This window comes from Malania oleifera, chromosome 9 (genome assembly GCF_029873635.1).
Source record: "Malania oleifera isolate guangnan ecotype guangnan chromosome 9, ASM2987363v1, whole genome shotgun sequence".
Lineage (NCBI taxonomy): Eukaryota > Viridiplantae > Streptophyta > Magnoliopsida > Santalales > Ximeniaceae > Malania > Malania oleifera.
The window spans coordinates 26,302,923-26,323,206 of NC_080425.1; the positions used below are offsets into that span (position 1 = coordinate 26,302,923).

Sequence of the window (20,284 nt, forward strand, 5' to 3'; positions counted from 1 at the left end):
TGATTCCTCCATGGCCGGAGAAGCAGTTCCCCGCCGGCGAAGCAAGCTAGTAGCCACAGCAGGCCGCTGTGCAGCAAGAAGGAAGATGGGAGACAACCGCCCACAAACCCACCTAACAAGTGCCCCATTTTCCGTAGGCACAACTCGGGTCGGATCGACTCGGTTGATCAATTGAGATTACCGGTTTCCCCCAAACGGGCAAAAAATAAAAATAATTTCGACTTAAATATTTTTAAAAAATTAGAAAAAAGAAAACATAAAATAAGAATTTAAAATTTTTTTAAAAAGAGAAACAAAATAATAGAAGACAGAAAATTAAAATATATAAAGTCAAAAATGAAAAAAAGAAAGAACAATTTAAATAAATGAAATAATAGGTAGAAAATATAAAATAAATAAATAAAATAATAAAACCCAAAAAAAAAATGAAACTCAGAATCGAAAATTAATAAATCATGAAATAAGAAGATTGAAAATTTATAATAATAAAATAAAAATTTTCATCAAAATTTAAAAATATCATAAAATTTGAAAAATCTGAAAAAAGATGCAAGATAAAATTAGCATAAAAAATTATAAAGTTTTAAAAAATATCATAAAATTCAAAAAATATAAAATATCACGAGTTAAATTATAAAATTTCCACAAATAAATGTCAAAATCTATAAAAATTTCGTTGAAATTAAAAAATTAACATTTTTTTTCCAAAAACTCATTAAATTTTGAAATTTTAAAATTAATATAAAAATTCATAAAATTCTGAAATTATCATAATATGCACACAGCACATACATACATGAGTGTGTATGAAGACATCACACAGACGACTGTAGATAAATCAAGTAGACGTAAAATCAGTTAGAAACTAATGACAATATATATATATATATATGCGCATACATGGAGAGTGTAATAGGAAAGATCATCCATAGACAAAACATAAAAATTAAAGAAAAATTTATTATCACTTTTGTTTAGATTAACGTGAGTACATGCAGTATGAGAACTAAGACAGAGAGCCGACGGAATGAGAACAAGATGACCAAGTGTTGGTGAAAACTAAGCTTTCTTTGGCCCATTTATTGATTAAAAGATTTAACTCATATGATAGATTTATTTTGTCCTGTTCAAAATTATGCACCAACAAAAACCTCAACTTTAAATCAAACCTTGACCTCCCAAATAAATTGTTTATTAAGAGAACATCATCATTCAGAGTCCAAACATGAATAGATGGATTTGCAGGGAAGACCATAATTTCCTGTCCAGGGAAGAAAGAACCAACAATAATCAATAAATAGAGCTCAACGAAGTAAATTCCTTTACCTCCCTATACTAAAATAATGAAAATAAAAAAGGAAAAAAAGTTATCTTTATCCTGTATTAGACTTCAGCTTTCTGAGGAAAAAGAAGTTCCCCAAGAACAAAGTTCTAACCCTCCAGCTTTCTGCAGAAAGACTTTAACCGAAAAACAAAATCCTGTCTTGTATTAACATCCATCTAAGCTTGTCTTCCTGTCCAAAATGCACTGGGACTCATATATCAAGAAGCCGACCAACTCCCAGACAGTGAGACCAAGGATTTCTTCTCCAGTTCAGGTTCCAGCTAACCTGCAACTTTCTCACTGCCAAGCAGCTATCAACCATCTTAATGGCTCAATGCCATTAGAAGGCAAATAGAAAATCAAATGAAATTTCTACTTGCTTAGGGTGGTCCACGTCATGCCAAAGGAATAGTTGCCATTTCCCATGTAGAAAAATACAATGCAAGATACAGGGTCCTCCCAATCTCTCTCAATCTGCCTGTCCAGCTCTCTTTTGACATCCAAATACGGTCCACCACAATGAGCACCCTCCAAAGGTTCTCCCCTCTCCTACGCCAACCTCCCTGCTGCGCCTACTTCCCAAAACAAAGCTATGTAGAAGAGCAGACTAATCTCTTTGAGCGCAAAGACTGACAATCTAGTCTGCTGAATGAAATCAGAAAACATTCCCTCCACTCCTGCAAAAATCTTCCGTAGATGCCCTCCTAGGCTCCTACCCTTTTCCCATCAGTTAAGGGAACTGGAACAAAGACCTAAATTGGCAGGTTGGAAAGCATGCCTTAAATAACTTAAACCAAACCTAAATCAAACCCTCACCACCACCCCTCCAGAGGGAAAAAAAATCTGTAGTGTTCAAGCCAAAATGAAGTCTTGACTAACAAAATTGGAAGGGAAACCCACTCCATGGCCAGGGATTTTGCAGTCACCTTCCATCAACACAAAAATATGGTAGAAGAAATGCACTCTCAAATTCAATTTCTCCAAATCATCTCAAAACTCATCCTCTCATTTGTAAGGAAATGACCCTCACCTCTCCCCACTTCTTTTCCTTCATCCTATGACTTCATTAGCCATAAGAATTGAATGTAGTTGTCAAGGCTTTATATATATTGTCGACCCACAACCTAATATCTTAAGCTTTTAGATAAAGTGGTAATCCAACATAGTATCAGAGCCATGGTTGCCAAGACGTTCTCGGTTCTAGTCTTACTGCTCGTGTTTAATGTTTCCTTTAACTAGTAAGCTTCACCGCATTTTCACCACATGAACAAATACACAACCATTGAATGCAAATGAAACGGAAGCAATATGCAATAATGAAAGTGAAAAAAAGTCAAGTGGTAAACTTTAATGCAACACGATTCATTATTCACAACTCCATAAGCAACATGTGTTTTGCTAGAGGGGCAAGTGGAACTGAAAAAAACAGCCATTACTATCAAAAACTTGTAAAATTCAATGAGTCATCCAAAAAAATTTCCACCCACCATTGCATTTTGTTGCAACTAAGAACCCAATGCATTGCATGCAAAACTACCCAATTGGCCTTTCTAAAAATGTTAATTCAGGGTCGAGCAAATTCCATATCTATCGTGCCTGATCTTTGAGAATTAGGGCCCATGACCACCATAGGTTGAAGACAAAAGTTGGCTTGGGATGTCAAGTGAGACAGAACAGCGGGACCCGCCTCCGATGATCTATATGCAAATTTGTTGGTTGATCCATCTGATCATCCATCCTCAAAAGGGAATGATGCCTAGAGAAAGGAATATACATCCACCATTATTCACTAGGGTGATAAAACCATCCGTTCGTGGGTATCCTATTGCAACATTTCTTAAGGACTTAGATCATTTACGTTTATATCACTTTTGAACCATCATCAATCACCTACCCTTTCTTAAGGACTTAGATCATTTACGTTTATATCACTTTTGAACCATCATCAATCACCTACCCTTTCTCCTTAGGAGCCATCCATCTGCTCATCCATCCTTAGAAGGGAATGATGCCTAGAGAAAGGAGTATACATCCACCGTGATTCATTAGGGGTGATAAAACCATCTGTTCGTGGATATCCTATTACAACTTTTCTTAAGGACCTTACATCATTTACGTTTATATCACTTTTGAACCATCCTTAACCACCTACCCTTTCTCCTTGTCAGGTTCACAAAACCTCAAATGCTCCCATAAAATGAGATTCTTTGGAATTCTATTCCCAATAATAATATGCATGCTTGCATGGAAATATTTTGTTTGTTTTGCACCCTACCCAAGATGCCCATGTCAATGAACATAAGAATCTCACCAGACACCAAGTATTTCAAAGGGATTACCAAAATAATCCATAAATTGCGTATGTAATAATATAACAAAAAAGAAAATTCATATTATAGTATTATGTTAGCATATAACGAATGTTGCTTTATATTTTAATATTAGAACAAGTTATTCTTGTAAATAAAAAATTGTTATTATATCATTTAAAAACCAGCATAAAACATATAATAAAAATAATTATTCAATACAATTTAACATTATATTATCATAAGTTATGACATCATCGCCATCACCATCATCTTCATAATAATAATAATACTTCCTATTTATATTATAACAATTTATCATTATAAACATCATAGTGTATGATAATACTATGTTAGAATGTACATTTATTTTTGTCCCAAATGGGTGAAAGCTGGGGCCAGTTTGGCCCCATAAATGTGGATGCCCATGGGATCACAGATTACACAAGATGAGGGTTGGAATAGGATTCTCATGTTTTGTGAGAACTTTTTCCTAGAATTGGTAATAAAAGAAATCATATTAAGGAGATGACATTACCAACCTAAAAGAAGGCAGGAAATCCGGAAGGAAATCCTCAAGAAAAAATTAAACAACAAAAGGAAAACAAAAGAAACTAATTAAAAAACCAGATAAGAATGCCCCTCTTCAAACCATTCCCATCATAATTCCCCACAGATTGCAGATTCGCTAATTCATGCATCCTTCTTTACCCCGATCCGAATGGACTTCTTAGCTCCACAGGTCAGACAGCCACAGGCCCATCTCGTCCAACAATTGTTGAGCTTCTGAGCCCTTTCCATTTATTTCCTCCACAGTATGGCAGTATACAAAATCATGTCTTTACACTGCTGCCCTTTATCCATTCCATCTTCCTCAAAGACAGGAATAACCTTCAATACTTCTATCAAGAGACACATGCGATAAATCCCAAGTAAAACATATGAATCAGAAACATAGCGATATTGTTCCCGAAACTCATTGGGAAGCAAACCACTGTCATGATCAAACTGACTAGCGTCATTACTATCAATATCCAACACATCCCCTATTTTTTTCTTCTTCCCTTTGCCAACCCTCTCACCTATCCCCACTTCTGATCACTCAAGATTTCACATAGGGGTGGCAAAACAGGTTAACAGGCCAGGTTGGGGCGGGTCATAAACAGGGAGGGGTTAAAATGGGTTCGAGTTCAGGTTGACCCGTTTATTAACGGGTGACTAATAGGTAAACCCAAACCCGATTGTTTACTAAACGGGTCACCCATTTAAAAATATAATTTATTTATTTTAAAAATTTTAAACATAAAATGACATAATTTTTTTTTTAAAAAGGACTCCATTTTATTTATTAATATCTAACTAAAAAATTATAAAAACATAAAATGTAGAATGGGTAGCCTGAGAATCTGAGATCTTCCCAGATCCAACCAGGCTGACGGTTGGAGCGACCCGCAGAGCAGTAGAGCAGAGCAAAGCCAAAGCCAAAAAAACTCCAAACAGTGGACAGCACATTCAGTGAAGAGGGCTGCTCCATTGTCGACGGCTGCTCCTCGGCTGCTCCTCCATTGTCAACGGCACAAATATAAGAAGAGGGCTGGACAGTGGACAACCATTCGGTGAAGAAAGTCCTCAAGCAAGAGCTGGAGATGCTGCTGTGCCATGCCTCCGCATCTCCTTTGTCAGTCAGAGATTTCATTTCCCTTTCCAGTGAGAAAAATAAAAATACTCACCCAGAACAAGGCAAATGAACAAGCGTCCTGAGCTTCAGATTTCAGAATCAGGAGATGGAAGTTGGATTGTTGGAACAGGAAGAGGAAGATGGCGTGCGGCGACGGCGTATGGGTGCAGCATGCTGGGCTGCCTAGGCAGTGAATAGAAATTAGGGATTTAGGAAGAGGAAGAGGAAGATCCAGAGATGGTATTGGCATGGGCGTGTGGGTGCGGGGCTGCGGGTCGCGCGGCATGCAGGGCAGTGGGTGTGGGTAGAAATTAGGGTTACTTTTTAAATGTGTATATATATAGGAAAATAAACGGGTCACCCGCCCCAAACCCGGTGAACCCGTTTAATAAATGGGTTGGGTTCAGGTTGATCCGTTTATAAACAAGATGACTTGTGTTAAACCCCAACGCAGTTTAAACGGACATGTCATGGGTCACCCGTCGTATTTTAACCCGTTTTGCTACTCATAATTTCACAATACACAATTTTTTTTTTGGGACGGTTGTCCCATTAGAATCACCTTGCTTGGATAAAAGCTTTTTCCGTATCCTTACCTGTTTACCCAGATTACCGCTATAAATGCCACAAGTCCTTCCTTTACCAATGACGTTGCCCCTCACGTCATCACCTTTACCCTGAATATCCTCCACACCCTCTTCCTGAACCTTAGCCAACCCCTACTCCACCATTCACCAATCGATATTCACTGATCATGAGAGCAGCTCTCTCCCACTGAGGACACAAAAGCATCAGCCAACCTACGAGTCGCCCAAACCGCAGTCATTCTGAACTTGCAGCATGCACCTCATCATCACCCATATCTGTGACAAAGTGTGGCTTTTTCTTCTCCAGCTGAATAAAAAAACTTAGTGGGCTGCAAGAATGTATGCTTTCTTATCAACTACACACTTAGATTTTACCCTCCCTGCTATGAGCCTACAAAGCTCCTCTAGTCCTCTTACGTCCTTGGCTGAGGCATGGTTCACGTACTCACCTAGATGCCAAGCAGAGCTCTCTTTTCATCACACATTACATAGGACATCCTTGGATCAGTAGGACCAACCTCTTCCCATCAGGGACTCATCAAACAGTAACACTTTTTTGGTATTAGGATCTCACCCACCAACTTCCCAATCGGATTGCTCCTGAGTCTCAATCTAGTGAATCTACTATAGGGCATTTGGCTTTGATAGCGACTATAACGACCTGCCTTGATGCAAATGCACAGAAAAGGCGATAACTTGCTTGCATGGAAGAGCTCAAATTGTGCTAAAAGCTTAAGCTTAAGTAACTTAAACATATTCAGCTTTAGCCATATATATCCATCTCCAGTTCATTCTCATGCCACTGTAGGGTAATTTTCCAAGTGCTTCAGCATTTCTTCCAGACTTCCAGTAACTTTAATATTATCTCCCTGAGGCACTTTTCGACTCAGTTGCGCACTGGTTTTCTTCCGCTGCAAAATCCATCAGGTACCCTTTTTCCATTTTGACTATGTCCCAAGCCTCGGTATTATTCACCTACTGACAAATAGGCCTCCAACAGCTTGCTCTAAGCCACACATATATTAGGACCAACACAATATCATGGCTCTTGATCCGGCCGCATCTTGAGTTTCAGTTATCTCACAAAAAGAGAAAGCATAGTAAACTGGAGTTCTAGAAGTCAGTGCACAAAACAGTTCTTATAAAGCTAATGTAGTCATTAGTCACCCTAACCACTTTATCAAAATCACATGCTCGATGCCTAAGCCTACTCAAAATACCATCACATTTAATTGTCTGATCAACTCAGAATACAAATGATATTTGGAAGTTTGAGAAAAAAAAAAAAAATAGTATTCAGAGCTCATTCATCTCACAAAGAATTTTAATAGCTTCAACTAGAATAAATAATTCACTAATTATGAGCACAATTGGTTGCCATAGGCATAGTCAGCTATAGCCAGAGTTTAGTTTTTTATGAATATTTGAGTTTGTTGCTGCCTGGATATCTTGCTGCTATACAGGTAAAATATCAGTACCGGTTAACTTTGGCTTTCAGCTACATCACTGCATTGTCAATGAAGTCACCTCTGGAAAAAAATGACTTCTCATGAAATCTTTCCCCTTCTCTCTATGCTCCCCAGAGTTTATTGCTATGATGATTGTCAACCATAAAAAGATCAGTCCGGATTGAAGGGAAAAACTTCACTTTGGGACTGGAAAGGGTGGAAAGGAGTGTTTCTATTCGTGCTCGAGCATAACCCTAAGCAAAATTGATGGGTTCGGTTGTCTTCATTGTCAGTAAAAAAAGGTTTCTTGAGGGGATGTCATTGGTTTTTAGAAAATTGGGACGAGGTTTTGAAGCATGAGGATTGGTAGTATTGGCTATCTGCTTGATCAATGAAAATGGGAAAGTTTTTAGAGATAGGATCGGTATGGAAGAGGAAGAGATTTTTTATTTTTGTCCCCGGAGAAGCCAAATGGGAGGAGCAGTTGGGGTTTATTCAGGAATTTGGAGTTGTTGAAAAGGAATTTCAAGTGATGGCAGATGATTATGGTGAAGACTTAAGATTTGTTTTTGAGGGGGTGGGGTCATGGGAATGCTCATTCGTGAAACAAGGCTGTAACGTCATGAAGGAATCAATTTTGTGAACATTGTGGGAAAGCGATGAAGACTGACACCTGGACATCCATCATCTGCTGTCGATCTTCAGCATTTGACGGCAGCAGTGATCAGTGCTAAGGCGGCTATGGTTTGTGAAAACGACAGCTGGGCTTGGTGAGATGAAAGGAAATGGTGTGGGCTTAAAGTGAGTTGGTCTGCATTATAAGTATTACTCTGCATTTGGGCCACATCTTGAGTATTCAGAAAAGCAATAATGTAGATATTGTTGGGCTTTTGTGGAGCTTAGTTGTGTTTTAGTTTGGATGACAACCCGACCTCTATTTGATTAGAGATTTCTGTCCTAAGGCTTAGTCCATGAGTACAAGCCGTACTTGTGGGGGTCCAGGGGCAACGGCCTCGGGAAATTTTTTGGAGCCTATTCGGAACGGAACCTTAGGCACAACATATAAAAAGGATTGCTTTCGGGTGATTAGTGTTAGCGTTATTGTACCTGCGAGAGAGCGAGAGGGAGAGCATTGTATCGCCGCACTCTCTGTGTTTTCTTCCCGATAATATTGAAATCCCTGCAACTCCGTGGACGTAGGCAAAATTGCCGAATCACGTAAATATTGTCTTGTGCGTGTGATTGATTTTTCTTTGGCGTTATTTTTTTTTCTCTATTTTTGTTTCTCACAGGTTTCGGGAATTTGTTCTTTATTCCCAACAGATATAGGATCTCTTTAGCTAGCACAAAGCACAAAGGCTCAAAACACTCGCAGCTTATCACGCCTCAAAATATTCAGGCCCATTAACTGGATTAGAATGTACTATTGGGTGGAAGATGCACTCTCTAAGAGAGTTGCTCCTCAAGCTTCCCAGGTGGAAGAGTATATTAAACCTTCCTAAAAGCTTTAATTGCAATAGGATAATGGTTCATAGCAATTAGCAAGTTAATGGAACCGTGGATAACACAAGGCAAATTTCGCTAAAAAGGGCAGGAATGGTTTAGGTAGTTTGCTAAATTCAGATGATGTTTCTGAGATTCTATAGTACGTGTTATATGTGAGACTGTCGGGAGAGTGGTCTGTGTCTGTGATTATCCATTGCCTAATATTTATGAGTGTAGGGGCATGAAGGCTAAGATAGTTTGTGAGGATGATGCTCACATTAATCTTGATGTTGTCGGGACCAAAGTAGAGATGAGAGAATTAATAATGATAAGTATAGGGATATTAAGGTTTTCTGTCATCAAGTAGGAAGGCCGGTGGATGTTAATGTTCAAAGGAGGGATCAGAAAGAGAATGAATTTAACGATAGGGAGAAACGGCACAGGGGAGATATATTGGACGATGAAAGTGATTTTGCTAGCAAGTTTGCATGAGATGAATTTATGTTATTGGATGAAATTCAGGAACAGCATAGGTAGTTGTTCAACTCATCTAATTTACTTGGGGACCTATTGTATATGTACCTCCATCTCAAAATGGAGGGGCTAGAGGGATTTCCTCTTTTAAGGAAGCTGCCCTTTTGGATATTGCCTATTCCTGTGGAGGGAGTGGATGGGAAGGATGTGGTAGCTTAACATCATTCGGATAAAATGAATTATGGCTTTCAGTCACGGAGGAAATGAAGTTTGTTTGGATGGTGGTACCACGAAGGTATAGAAAGGCCAGCAAGATTTAGCCAATTTGCAGTGTTCTATGAATTATGATGGCATGGAATTAAAGAGGAGATTTCTTACTTATGTTTGTTTTTTTTTCCCCAAGGATTTCTTGTCCTTCATTAGTTCGTAACTGTTTTCTTATTCCTTAATAAATTTAGTTTTCTATTAAAAAATGAATATTTGAGTTTGTTTGACTCTTCAACAACAAAACTTCTGCCTGCCAATCTTAACCTTGATAGATGAAATTCAAATTTGGATAGGCATTGATAGGAATATGTTACTGAAGAATCCAAGGGGAAGTCACCCAAGAACAAAATGCAATTACGTACAAAATAAGCGCATTATGAAACTGAAACTTCAAAGGACTACGGATTATCCTATACCAAAAGCAAAGTAAGCATATGCTACTATCCATTTGCACATATGACCCAAATGAATCTGGAAAAATTTTGTATATTATAATTTCTATAAATAAGGGGGGTACACAAATTCTTGAGAGCACTCTGCATATGTTTCAAGTCATATGCATGTATCCTTTGTAACTAACAGACTTTCATAACAAATTGCCCATGAAAATTCATTATTCTTCTGATCAATCAAAGAAATCTGCAAATTCACAACAACTGTTGCAGCCCTAGCAACAAAATACATACTACGATTCACTGGATGACGCTACATCATCTTTGTGCTTGATCATGCCAGAATCAACAAGTATTGGAACTTCTGCAGCAAGCCATGGTGCTAGACCCAAACAAAGAGCATGTGCAATACCAAACCTAGGACTGCAAAAGAAATGCTTAACTTTACAATAACTTCTAAAAATAATATAAAGTTAAAAAAATCTCCAAAAAATTTATATAAAATCAAATAACATCCACTAGTTACACTTCTAAAAAAGGACACTAATATTTTTGTCCCACCAGAGAACTAGAAGGATGCATGCAATAATGAGCTTAACTCTACCAGGAACAAAACTAGAAGGATGCACGCAAAAGAAATGCCAAGCATTACAATAAGGATGCATGCAACTGCGAACCTATGTTTGAGAAAACTAAGTTAGCATTACTAAATTCCCACTTGAATTGATCTCCAAATGAAAAAAAAATTGACAGTTTTTGTCAGTAGTATAAAATACCAATCATGAAACATCTGAAAGAAAGTTCGCTCCCCAAATGCAGCAATGATAGAGTAGACTCAATTTTGTTAAAACGCGGCAGCCAGTTGAAAATTTTTTAAAATCCGATTGCTTTAGTGTTTAATCAGGCCAAATTTTGGTCAAAATAGATTTTTTTTAAAAAATTGGATCAAACTATACCACAAAGGGTCAAATTGACAAAGTGTATCCCAATTCGTACCAGTTCTTAGCCCACAACGGTTTGAAGTGCACGGTCAAGCATATCTTCCCTCCTCTATACATCTGAAAACCTCACGAAAGAACCGCCAATCAATTGAAACAGTCGGTCAGAGAATCCAAAAAGAGAAAAGGAAAAAAGCAAAACCTTTTGGGTCTTGCCATCGAGTTGAGGGAGCTCGATCTCGGGTGCAGTAGAAGGATACGTGACTGGAATATCGAACTGAAGATCAAATTCGTACTTGAGAAGGTTGTGAACGTACCAGCACTTTCCCGTCCAGCGCGTACCCTCGGGATTGGCGGATATCCTGAACCAATCGTTGTCGTTAGACTTGTTCATGGCAGTGTAGGCGATCAAAGACTTGTATTCCTCTTTCAGCCTCTGCGTCCATGAGGCGCCGTCGCGTGGTCCGGCCTTCGTCGACAGCAGTGGGATCTGGGTCAGCGTCGTCTTCGTCCTCGGATCCCAACCCTCCATCGCTCCAAAATTGAAAACCGAAACCGAAGCCCTAACGCTAGCACTGTTGGTGCGGAGAGACAAGGTAAATACAGTCTTTAGAAGGAGCCGTTATAGCGTGCCTTCCACGCATTGAGGAGCTTTTGTTTTTGTTTTTAAAAAATCACACTCCCTATATTTTTCAAAATCTATTAGATAACCACATAAGATTTAAATTTATTAACAAAATAAACTATTTAAATTTATTTATTTAAATTTATTAACAAAATAAACTTTATATTTATTAAGTATATGTGAAAAATAAATTTTATTCGTTATAAATAATATTTTAAAATGATATTAATTTTATTAAATTAAATTGATAAAATTGGCTAGTATATTTTGAATATCAAATAAACAAATCAAAAATCGAATTGATTCTTAAATAGAATGGTATAGTTCGTCCAATCATTTTGAAACAACGACTGGTATAAGCATGAGAAAATATTTATATTATTATTTTAATTTTTTTAGTAAAATATTTAAAAAAATTAAAATACCAATATATCATTAAAAAAAACTAGTAAGAATAATGGTACACATTTTTTTGTTAAATGCAATTTTCACAAAAATTTAAAGACTAAACACATTATAAAATAAATAGAACATAATTCAATATTTTTGTATTCAAGCAACCTACCAAATATAATGTTAAAAAAAGGCATAAAATAAAATTTTAAAATCTATACTTTATAAAATAAAATTATAAAATGTTAGATGAGCCAATTAGTTGACTTGTAATACTTAATTTTATATTAATTAGTTAACTTGTAATTGAGCCAATTTACCATGTTTCTTAATATGAGATTCAACTACACTCACAAAACAAGTCACAATTCGACCAACCAATTGATCCGAGTTGATTTTATTTTTAATGAATGCTTAATGGATAAACAAAATTCAATTTTATATTAATCATTTATTGAACCAATTCACCATTTTCGTGATAATATCCAAGCTCGTATTTTATTAAATATGAGATTCAACCAAACAAAGAAAGCAAATCACAATTCAATCAACCAACTAATTCAAGCTAACTTTTTCCTTTTATAATGCTAAATGGATGAACAGAACTCAATTTTATATTAAGTGGTTGGTCTTTGATTGAGTCAATTCACTATTTTATCTAATATTGTTCAAGTTGCTATGTTTTTAAACATAGGATTCAACCAAACTCATAAAGTAAGTCTCAATTCGACCAACTAATTGATCCGAGCCGATTTTTAAACTATATTTTTTTTATAAAGATTGATATAATCATTAATTTGCATGAAAATTGTATATAACAAATATTTTGTAATAAAATAATTATCTAAGACATTTTACAAATTATTAGTATATTTATTCATTTTTCACATATTCTTAAATTTTTTGAATTAATAATTTAATTATAATCATGCTTAGGTTAAGTAGTTGATACAAACTAATTGGGTTAGTTAGACTAGTTGATCCGAGAACTAGTTGTTTAATTTATTGACAAGTTCAACTTTTAAAACATGTTCTACTTAAGTAAATAATTGTTCAACTTAATTTAATAAATTAATATCATTTTCTTAAGTTATCTTATCACAATTGAATAAAAAGGATAAAATTGTCATTTTATTACGATTAAATTCATTTTTCACATATACTTAATGGTTGACTAACGGTCAACTAGCGAAAGGTTCATTTTGTCAATAAATTTAAAACTTAGAAGGTTTTTTTAGTAGTTTTTAAAAATTCAAGGGGTGGAATATCATTTAAAAAAAAAAACTCAAGTGGTGTTGAATTTATACCCTTTTTTTGGGGGGAAATAACTCTCAAATCTATAATAATAAATAGAAATCAAAACTTTTCTTTGATTTTACAAATCAGTTGAGTCGAAGTAATAGCAAGCTCAAAATTTTAGATTGAAGTTCAGTTCAAAAATTAAACTACAAGCCAAGGTTCAATTCATTTCATCTTCTTACAAGCTCTATTTTCCTAGGTCACTTTAATTTTGTACTCAACTAGGAAAAGAAAATTAAGCTATAATGTGGCATTATACTGAGGATTGGGCTCTTAAATTTTAGATGAGGCTGATGTAGGATAGATGCAAGGGAGCTTGTATCTTGTGCTCAAATTGAATTGAATGAAGTTTCATTGACTTTTCTTTTTGAAATGAACATCTAGTGGAAAACAATTTTGGCAAGTTACCATAGCTTTGGATCTTGGAGAATGCTAGACTGATGAATTCATATAGGTTGTTTGCTTGAGTGTATTTACTTGGATTTAGCAGTATTAGTTAGTGTTAATATTGATGAATTAATACGAGTCATTCTTCACCAATTCACTTGGATTGAAACTAAAAAATAGTGGAATATCTATTGGTATGCTCCAAAGGATCAATACTACAAGCACATGGTGTAACGTCCTCAAAATTCTCATCATTTATATATATATATATATATATATATATATATATAACCATATCTATGCAGCGGAAACATAAGTCAAACAACCATATATACTAAACAATATCAGAATTCAGTACATTCAAACCATAGCCATATACAATAACTCCCTCCAGTATCATCTACCCCAAAAATACAAAACCCTATTACGAACTTACCCTACAACCAGGGTAACCAAGTTAACTCTCTATCTGCGAGCCTGATCTGCTCGCTTAGCTGACTCACTTGAAAAGTGGTAATGTAATGGGGTGAGATGATGCTCAGTAAGTGGAAATATGCTATTACTAGTGTGTAGCGATCAAGTCGTAAAACTATAATAATAATATTTAAAACTGCATGATCTGGAAAAGTTGTAAAACACATGTACAGTAGCTTAAAAATATTTGTATCATTTGAACTTTCTATCATTCATACTACTATATCATACTATATACGACAAAAGCTGTAACACTATATACATATACATAACTGTGCTATTTCTGTGGGACTCTATATGTGATGATTTGACCCTTCATGACAGGGTTGTGCAGCCCGTAGGCGAGACTTAACCTAGTCGGCCCTCCAGGTAAGTCATCATACTCTACACTACCTCAGCCGGCCAGACTGCATCGACTCCTAAGCTCGGGACTGACAGCTACCTCGTCAAACTGGCCCCCTCAACCCAGTGAACTGGGGAGCTGCATGCTCTCTGAGCATAGTTTGACGGTACCCACACACTATCTGAGATATGTGGTTGCACTCTATTCTGTATATAGCAACAGTACCGTGCTCTGTAACTATATCTGTTTATAATCTTTTCATAGGGATCTGATACTATATACATATATACTATACTCTTTTTACTATTTTCATTATGTTTCCAAGATAACCATGACACAATTAATCTGAACTGTAAATACTGTAATATATGTAGCATCTTGATGCTATAATTGTATAATCTATTTGTACTTTCTATTTGTGTAATCTGTCTATATACTTTGAGTGTTATGACATTTAGGAAAACATAACATTCTATAAATACTATGTATACTGATCTGAATAAATATTTATGTACGTGTATATATATATATATATATATATATATAATCTGTGAAACTATTTGAGTAAAAACTGTATATGAACCTATATTCGTCTGTATAATATCATATACTCGAAAAACTGTATAAAATTCTACATTAAATAATATCTACTCATGCCACACATACTTTAGAATCTCATATACTGTAAAAGCTACATAATAACTGGTATACATGCACATATGTAAAATTTCTATTAATATAATCAAATCTCCTAGCATAACATATTTCCCTTAGTTTTTGAAAAACCCTCACTGAACTCTGGCCCTACACTCACAGGGTTCTCCACTCAACACCCTGAAAACGACATCTTCTAGAACAAAACATTAGTATTTTCCTACATACAACATTTTCTATAACTGCAGGGAAAGCAGATTCTGAAGAAAACATCTTACCCTGATTTTGGGATGAATTCCAAACCAATTCCACCAACGATCAGCTCCAGCAATCTTGCAGAGAACTTCACCAGAAGCATCGTGGTAGCCTTGGATTTTCGATCCGATGAGAAACAGGGCCTAAATCGAAGAGAGAAGGAGGGAGAGGCATTTAGAGAGAGAGAGAGGAAGATTTACGTCTCTTTTTGCAAATTAACTTGGGTTTTCACTATTTATAGGTCCAGATTCATTAACGAGACACATCATCTCGTAGATGAGTTCTTAAGTGATTTCGTCAACGAACCTTACTTCCTCGTCGATGAATTTCAAACTGCCCAAAACCTCCCTCTCGGTATCTTCTCGTCGACGAGACATGGCTTCGTTGACAAGGTCTCCTTATACGCTCGTCGACGAACTCTCTGTGTTCGTCAATGAGGCCCTGTGTAAATCTTCTGAGTTATTACATCCAAAGTGCAATGTCGTTTGCCACCTTCTGTTTTTGTTTCCATTTCCCTTCCTCTTTATTATTTAAATACCATTATTCTTCGGGTCATTACATTCTCCCCTCCTTATAAAATTTCGTCCTCGAAATTTACTATTCATATAACTCATCATTCTTTAAAGGCAAAACGGTCTACTTTTTTTATTATCTGCCCTCACTTATGGTAGAGGAATACCATGATTACATTCTATGTTCTGGGAGATTACACAAATAAAATTTAAAACTACTTACTAACTAAATAGTACATGTACCTGCAAAAGAAACATTACCTAACTATTTACATTACCTGATTACTCTTGGAACAAATGTGGGTATTTCTTTTTAATTTCATCTTCGAGTTCCCATAAGGCTTCTTCCATAGCATGGTTCCTCCACAAAATCTTCATTAGATGAATTTCTTTAGTACGCAGTTCTTGTGTTTTTTTGTTTAAAATCTATACTGGCATCTCTTCATAAGCTAGTGAATCCTTGAGTTTTATCTCTGTATAGCTGATTATGTGGGACGGGTCTTGGATGTATTTCCTTAACATAGCAACATGAAACACGTCATGAATTCGAGCCAAAGTTAGTAGCAAAGCTAGCCTATAGGCAATTGACCCTATTCTCTCTAATATCTCAAAAGGGTCAATATACCTAGGGCTCAACTTGCCCTTCTTTCCAAATCTCATAACTCCTTTCAGAGGAGTTATCTTAAAAAAATACTCGATCTCCCACATCAAACTCTAGTTCTCAGCGACTAAGGGTCTGCGTAGCTTTTTTGTCAACTCTGCACGGTACTAATTCTTTCTTTAATTAGTCGGACCTTGTCACAAGCCTGCTGTACTATCTCTGGACCCAAAACTCGTCTTTTGCCTACCTCATCCCAAAAGAGAGGAGAACGACATCTCCTATCATACAATGCCTTATATGAAGCCATGCCGATACTAGCCTAGTAGTGTAAGAAAATTCAACTAGTGATAGAAACTGAGTCTAGCTACCCCCAAAATCCAGCACGCACGCACACACGAAACATATCTTCAAATGTTTGGATTGTCCTCTTAGTCTGTCCATCTATCTAGGGATGGAAAGCAGTGCTAAATGTTAACTGGGTACCCATAGCCCTTTGAAAACTTTTCCAGAATCGTGAAGTAAACCGAGGATCTCAGTCCGAGACTATGGATACTGGTACTCCATGAACACAAACTATCTCCTGAACATATATCTCTGCTAGTCTATCCATGGAATAACCGATTTTAATAGGGATAAAATGAGCGATCTTAGTCAAACGATCCACAACCACTTAAATTGCATTCAACCCTGACGCACTGATGACAATCTCGTAATGAAATCCATCAAAATGTGATCCCATTTCCATTATGGAATAAATAATGGCTACAATTGCCATGCTGGTCTCTGGTGCTCAGCATTAACCTACTGGCACGTCAAGCACTACTGTACAAATTCGGCTATCTCTCTCTTCATTCCACTCCACCATAAGCACTCCCACAGATCTTGATACATTTTAGTGCTACCTGGATGTACGGTGTATAGGGATCTATGAGTCTCCTCCAATAAAGTTCTCCTGATCTCGGTATCTGCATGAACACAGAGCCTAGTACGGAACCGCAAAGCTCCATCATCTGATATGCTGAATTCCTCACCAAGACCATCTCGCACCCTAGCCATTACCTCTGCAAACTCTGCATCATCACTCTGGGCTGTTTTAATCCTCTCATATAGTGTAGGCTAAACCACTAGAGTGGTAACGGTTGCCTGAGGACTTTCCTCTATTAATCTATGCTGAGCCTCTCCAAATCTATCAAAATTGAATGCGGAATCTCCATGGCTGCTAGTACTGGTCCCATTGATTTTCTACTCAAAGCATCAGCTACCATATTTGCTTTTCCTAGGTGGTAACTAATGGTACAATTATAGTCTTTAATAAGCTATAGCCACCTTCTTTTTCTCATATTTAGTTCCTTCCGAGTAAAAAACAACTTCAGGCTTTTGTGATCCGTGAAAATCTCGCACTTTCCACCATATAGGTAATGCCTCCAGATCTTGTGAGCATACACCACTGCAGCAAGCTCTAAATCATGGACAAGATAATTCCTCTCATACTCTTTAAGCTGTCTGGACACATACGCAATAACACTGTCGTGCTCCATCAACACGCATGCAAGTCCCTTCAAAGAGGCATCACTGTATATTACAAACCCGTCCTCTCCTGATGGAATAGCTAATACCAGAGCTGAAACTAATCGCCGCTTTAACTCCTAAAAACTTTGTTCACAGTCGTCGATCTAATTAAACTTCATATTTTTCCTCATAAGTTAATGGACCTGATAGTCTGGAGAAGCCATCTACGAATCGCCAGTAATAGTCTGCTAATCTTAGAAAAATCCTGACCTCCTAAACGCTGCCTGGCCTTTCCCAACTTACTACCGCCTCTATTTACTCGGATCGACTGATACACTTGCTTCAGAGATCACATGGCTGAGAAAGGTAACTTGCCTTAGCCAAAATACACATTTCTTGAATTTTTCATACAATTTCCTTTCTCTCAATATCTATAACACCAGCCTTAAATGATGTTCATGTTCCTCAAAACTCCTCGAGTAGACCATTATATCATCAATGAAGACAATCACAAACTGGTCCAAATATTGATGAAACACTCAATTCATTAAATCTATGAATATTGCTAGTGCGTTAGTCAACCAAATGGCATCACCAAGAACTCGTAATGCCCATATCGGGTACAAAATGCGGTCTTCGAAATATCCTCTACTCTAACTTTCACTTGATGGTACCCGACCGCAGGTCAATTTTAGAGTAAACCTAGGTCCCTAGCAGCTGATCAAATAAATCATCAATCCTAGGGAGAGGATATTAATTCTTGACTGTCAGTTTATTTATCTCCCTATAATCGATACAAAACCTCATGGTCCCATCCTTCTTTTTCACGAACTAAATTGGCGCACCCCAAGGCAACACACTAGACCTGATGAAACCTTTATCCATCAATTCTTGTAATTGTTCTTTCAATTATTTTAACTCTATTGGGGCCATACGGTATAGTGCTTTAGATACTAGTGTAGATTATGGCAATAGATCTACAATAAACTTAGTTTCAAGGTCAGGCGGAAAACCGGACAATTCTTCTAGAAAGACATATGGAAATTCCCTCACTACTAGTATGTAAGCTTGTCTCAATTCTTCTTTCAAAAATTCTTTTATGTATGCAACATACCCTTGGCAACCATCCTGTAGCGGTCTCCTCACCTGAATAGCCGACACTAGCTGTGGTGAGGCACCTACGCGTGAACCCACAAATTTGTATTCCTGCTCGCCCAAGGGTCTGAAAATAACTTCTTTTTTATGGCAATCTATGCTAGCGTAATGAGTAGCTAGCCAGTCCATGCCCAGTATCACATCAAACCCCTGCATATCTAGGACCACAAGATCGGCTAATAGCATTCTCTCTTGAATGCCTACTGGAAAATTTCGAAGCATTTTTCCTGCATTTTACCACAGATCCCATCGGCATACCCACAGATAATTCTACATCTAATAACTATGTCTATACCCCAGTTATTCTGACATACCTTGCTGATATTAAAGAGTGGGTGGCACCTGTATCAAACAAAACAATAATTTTATATGGTAAAGTAGTAAGGGTACCTGTGACCACGTCTCCAGCCGTCTCAGCGTCTCCCGGCGTCAATGTATAAACCCTCACCGGCGCGGTATTTCTATGCTGACCTCCGCGGGGCACCTGGTATCCTCCCTGAAATGGTCTAGGAGCTAGTACATAACCTGGTGTCATCTAACAGGATCGAGCCATATGACTGGGCCTCTCATAGCGATAATAGACATTCTCCCCCAACCGACACTCATCCGGGTGTCTCCGTCCACATCTGGTACAAATGGTGGGAGGCTGACCACCCTAAAATCCACCTTGCTCTACCATCTGTCTTTGACCTCCGCCAGATCTACCTCCTCTCCAAGGGCCTCGACTAGGATCCACCTAAAAATCCGAGGGCGCAATCCTCTTCTTCTGACTCTATGTCTGAGTCTCCCTGGGTAGACTCTCCTTTGCTCTAATAGCCCTATCAATCAACTCTACAAAGTCTTAGATCCTCAGTACTGCCACCTACCTATAAATATCTCACCTCAAGTTTCTCTCAAACATTCTGGCCTTCTTCACTTCATTGGGGACAACGTGTGGGCAAAAACGCGAAAGTTCGATAAATCTCGCCGTGTACTGCTGGACTGTCATCGACCCCAAGGACAGATTCAAAAACTCTTGTACTCGAGCCTCTCTAACTGAGGTAGGATAGTACCTATCGAAGAACATCTCCCTGAATCGAGCCCAGGTCATCAACACAAGTATAACCCTCTGCTCCTCCAATAGCCTAGTAGCTGTCCACTATCTCTCGGCCTCCCTTGCTAGTCTATATGTAGCA

General features: G+C 37.3%; 1 protein-coding gene across 1 annotated transcript; it reads right to left on the reverse strand.

The window, feature by feature from the left end:
* Positions 1-10,044: 10,044 nt before the first annotated feature.
* LOC131163973 (ubiquitin-fold modifier-conjugating enzyme 1) lies at positions 10,045-11,580 on the reverse strand. The gene is made up of 3 exons (XM_058120841.1): positions 11,105-11,580; positions 10,961-11,022; positions 10,045-10,387 (listed from the first exon to the last, which is right to left on the reverse strand). Exons 1-3 carry the CDS (start codon positions 11,432-11,434, stop codon positions 10,258-10,260), a joined length of 522 nt encoding a protein of 173 aa, XP_057976824.1. The 5' UTR covers positions 11,435-11,580; the 3' UTR covers positions 10,045-10,257.
* Between the last annotated feature and the right edge of the window lie 8,704 nt (positions 11,581-20,284).

Bases quoted from the DNA above. Each gene is read 5' to 3' on its own strand.
- LOC131163973 (XM_058120841.1), bottom strand. From the start codon at position 11,434: ATGGAGGGTTGGGATCCGAGGACGAAGACGACGCTGACCCAGATCCCA. The intron at 11,023-11,104 runs GTTTTGCTTTTT...TGAGGTTTTCAG, and splicing joins TCGATGGCAAGACCCAAAAG to ATGTATAGAGGAGGGAAGAT. The intron at 10,388-10,960 runs GTACGAATTGGG...TTTCTTTTGCAG, and splicing joins CCGTTGTGGGCTAAGAACTG to TCCTAGGTTTGGTATTGCAC.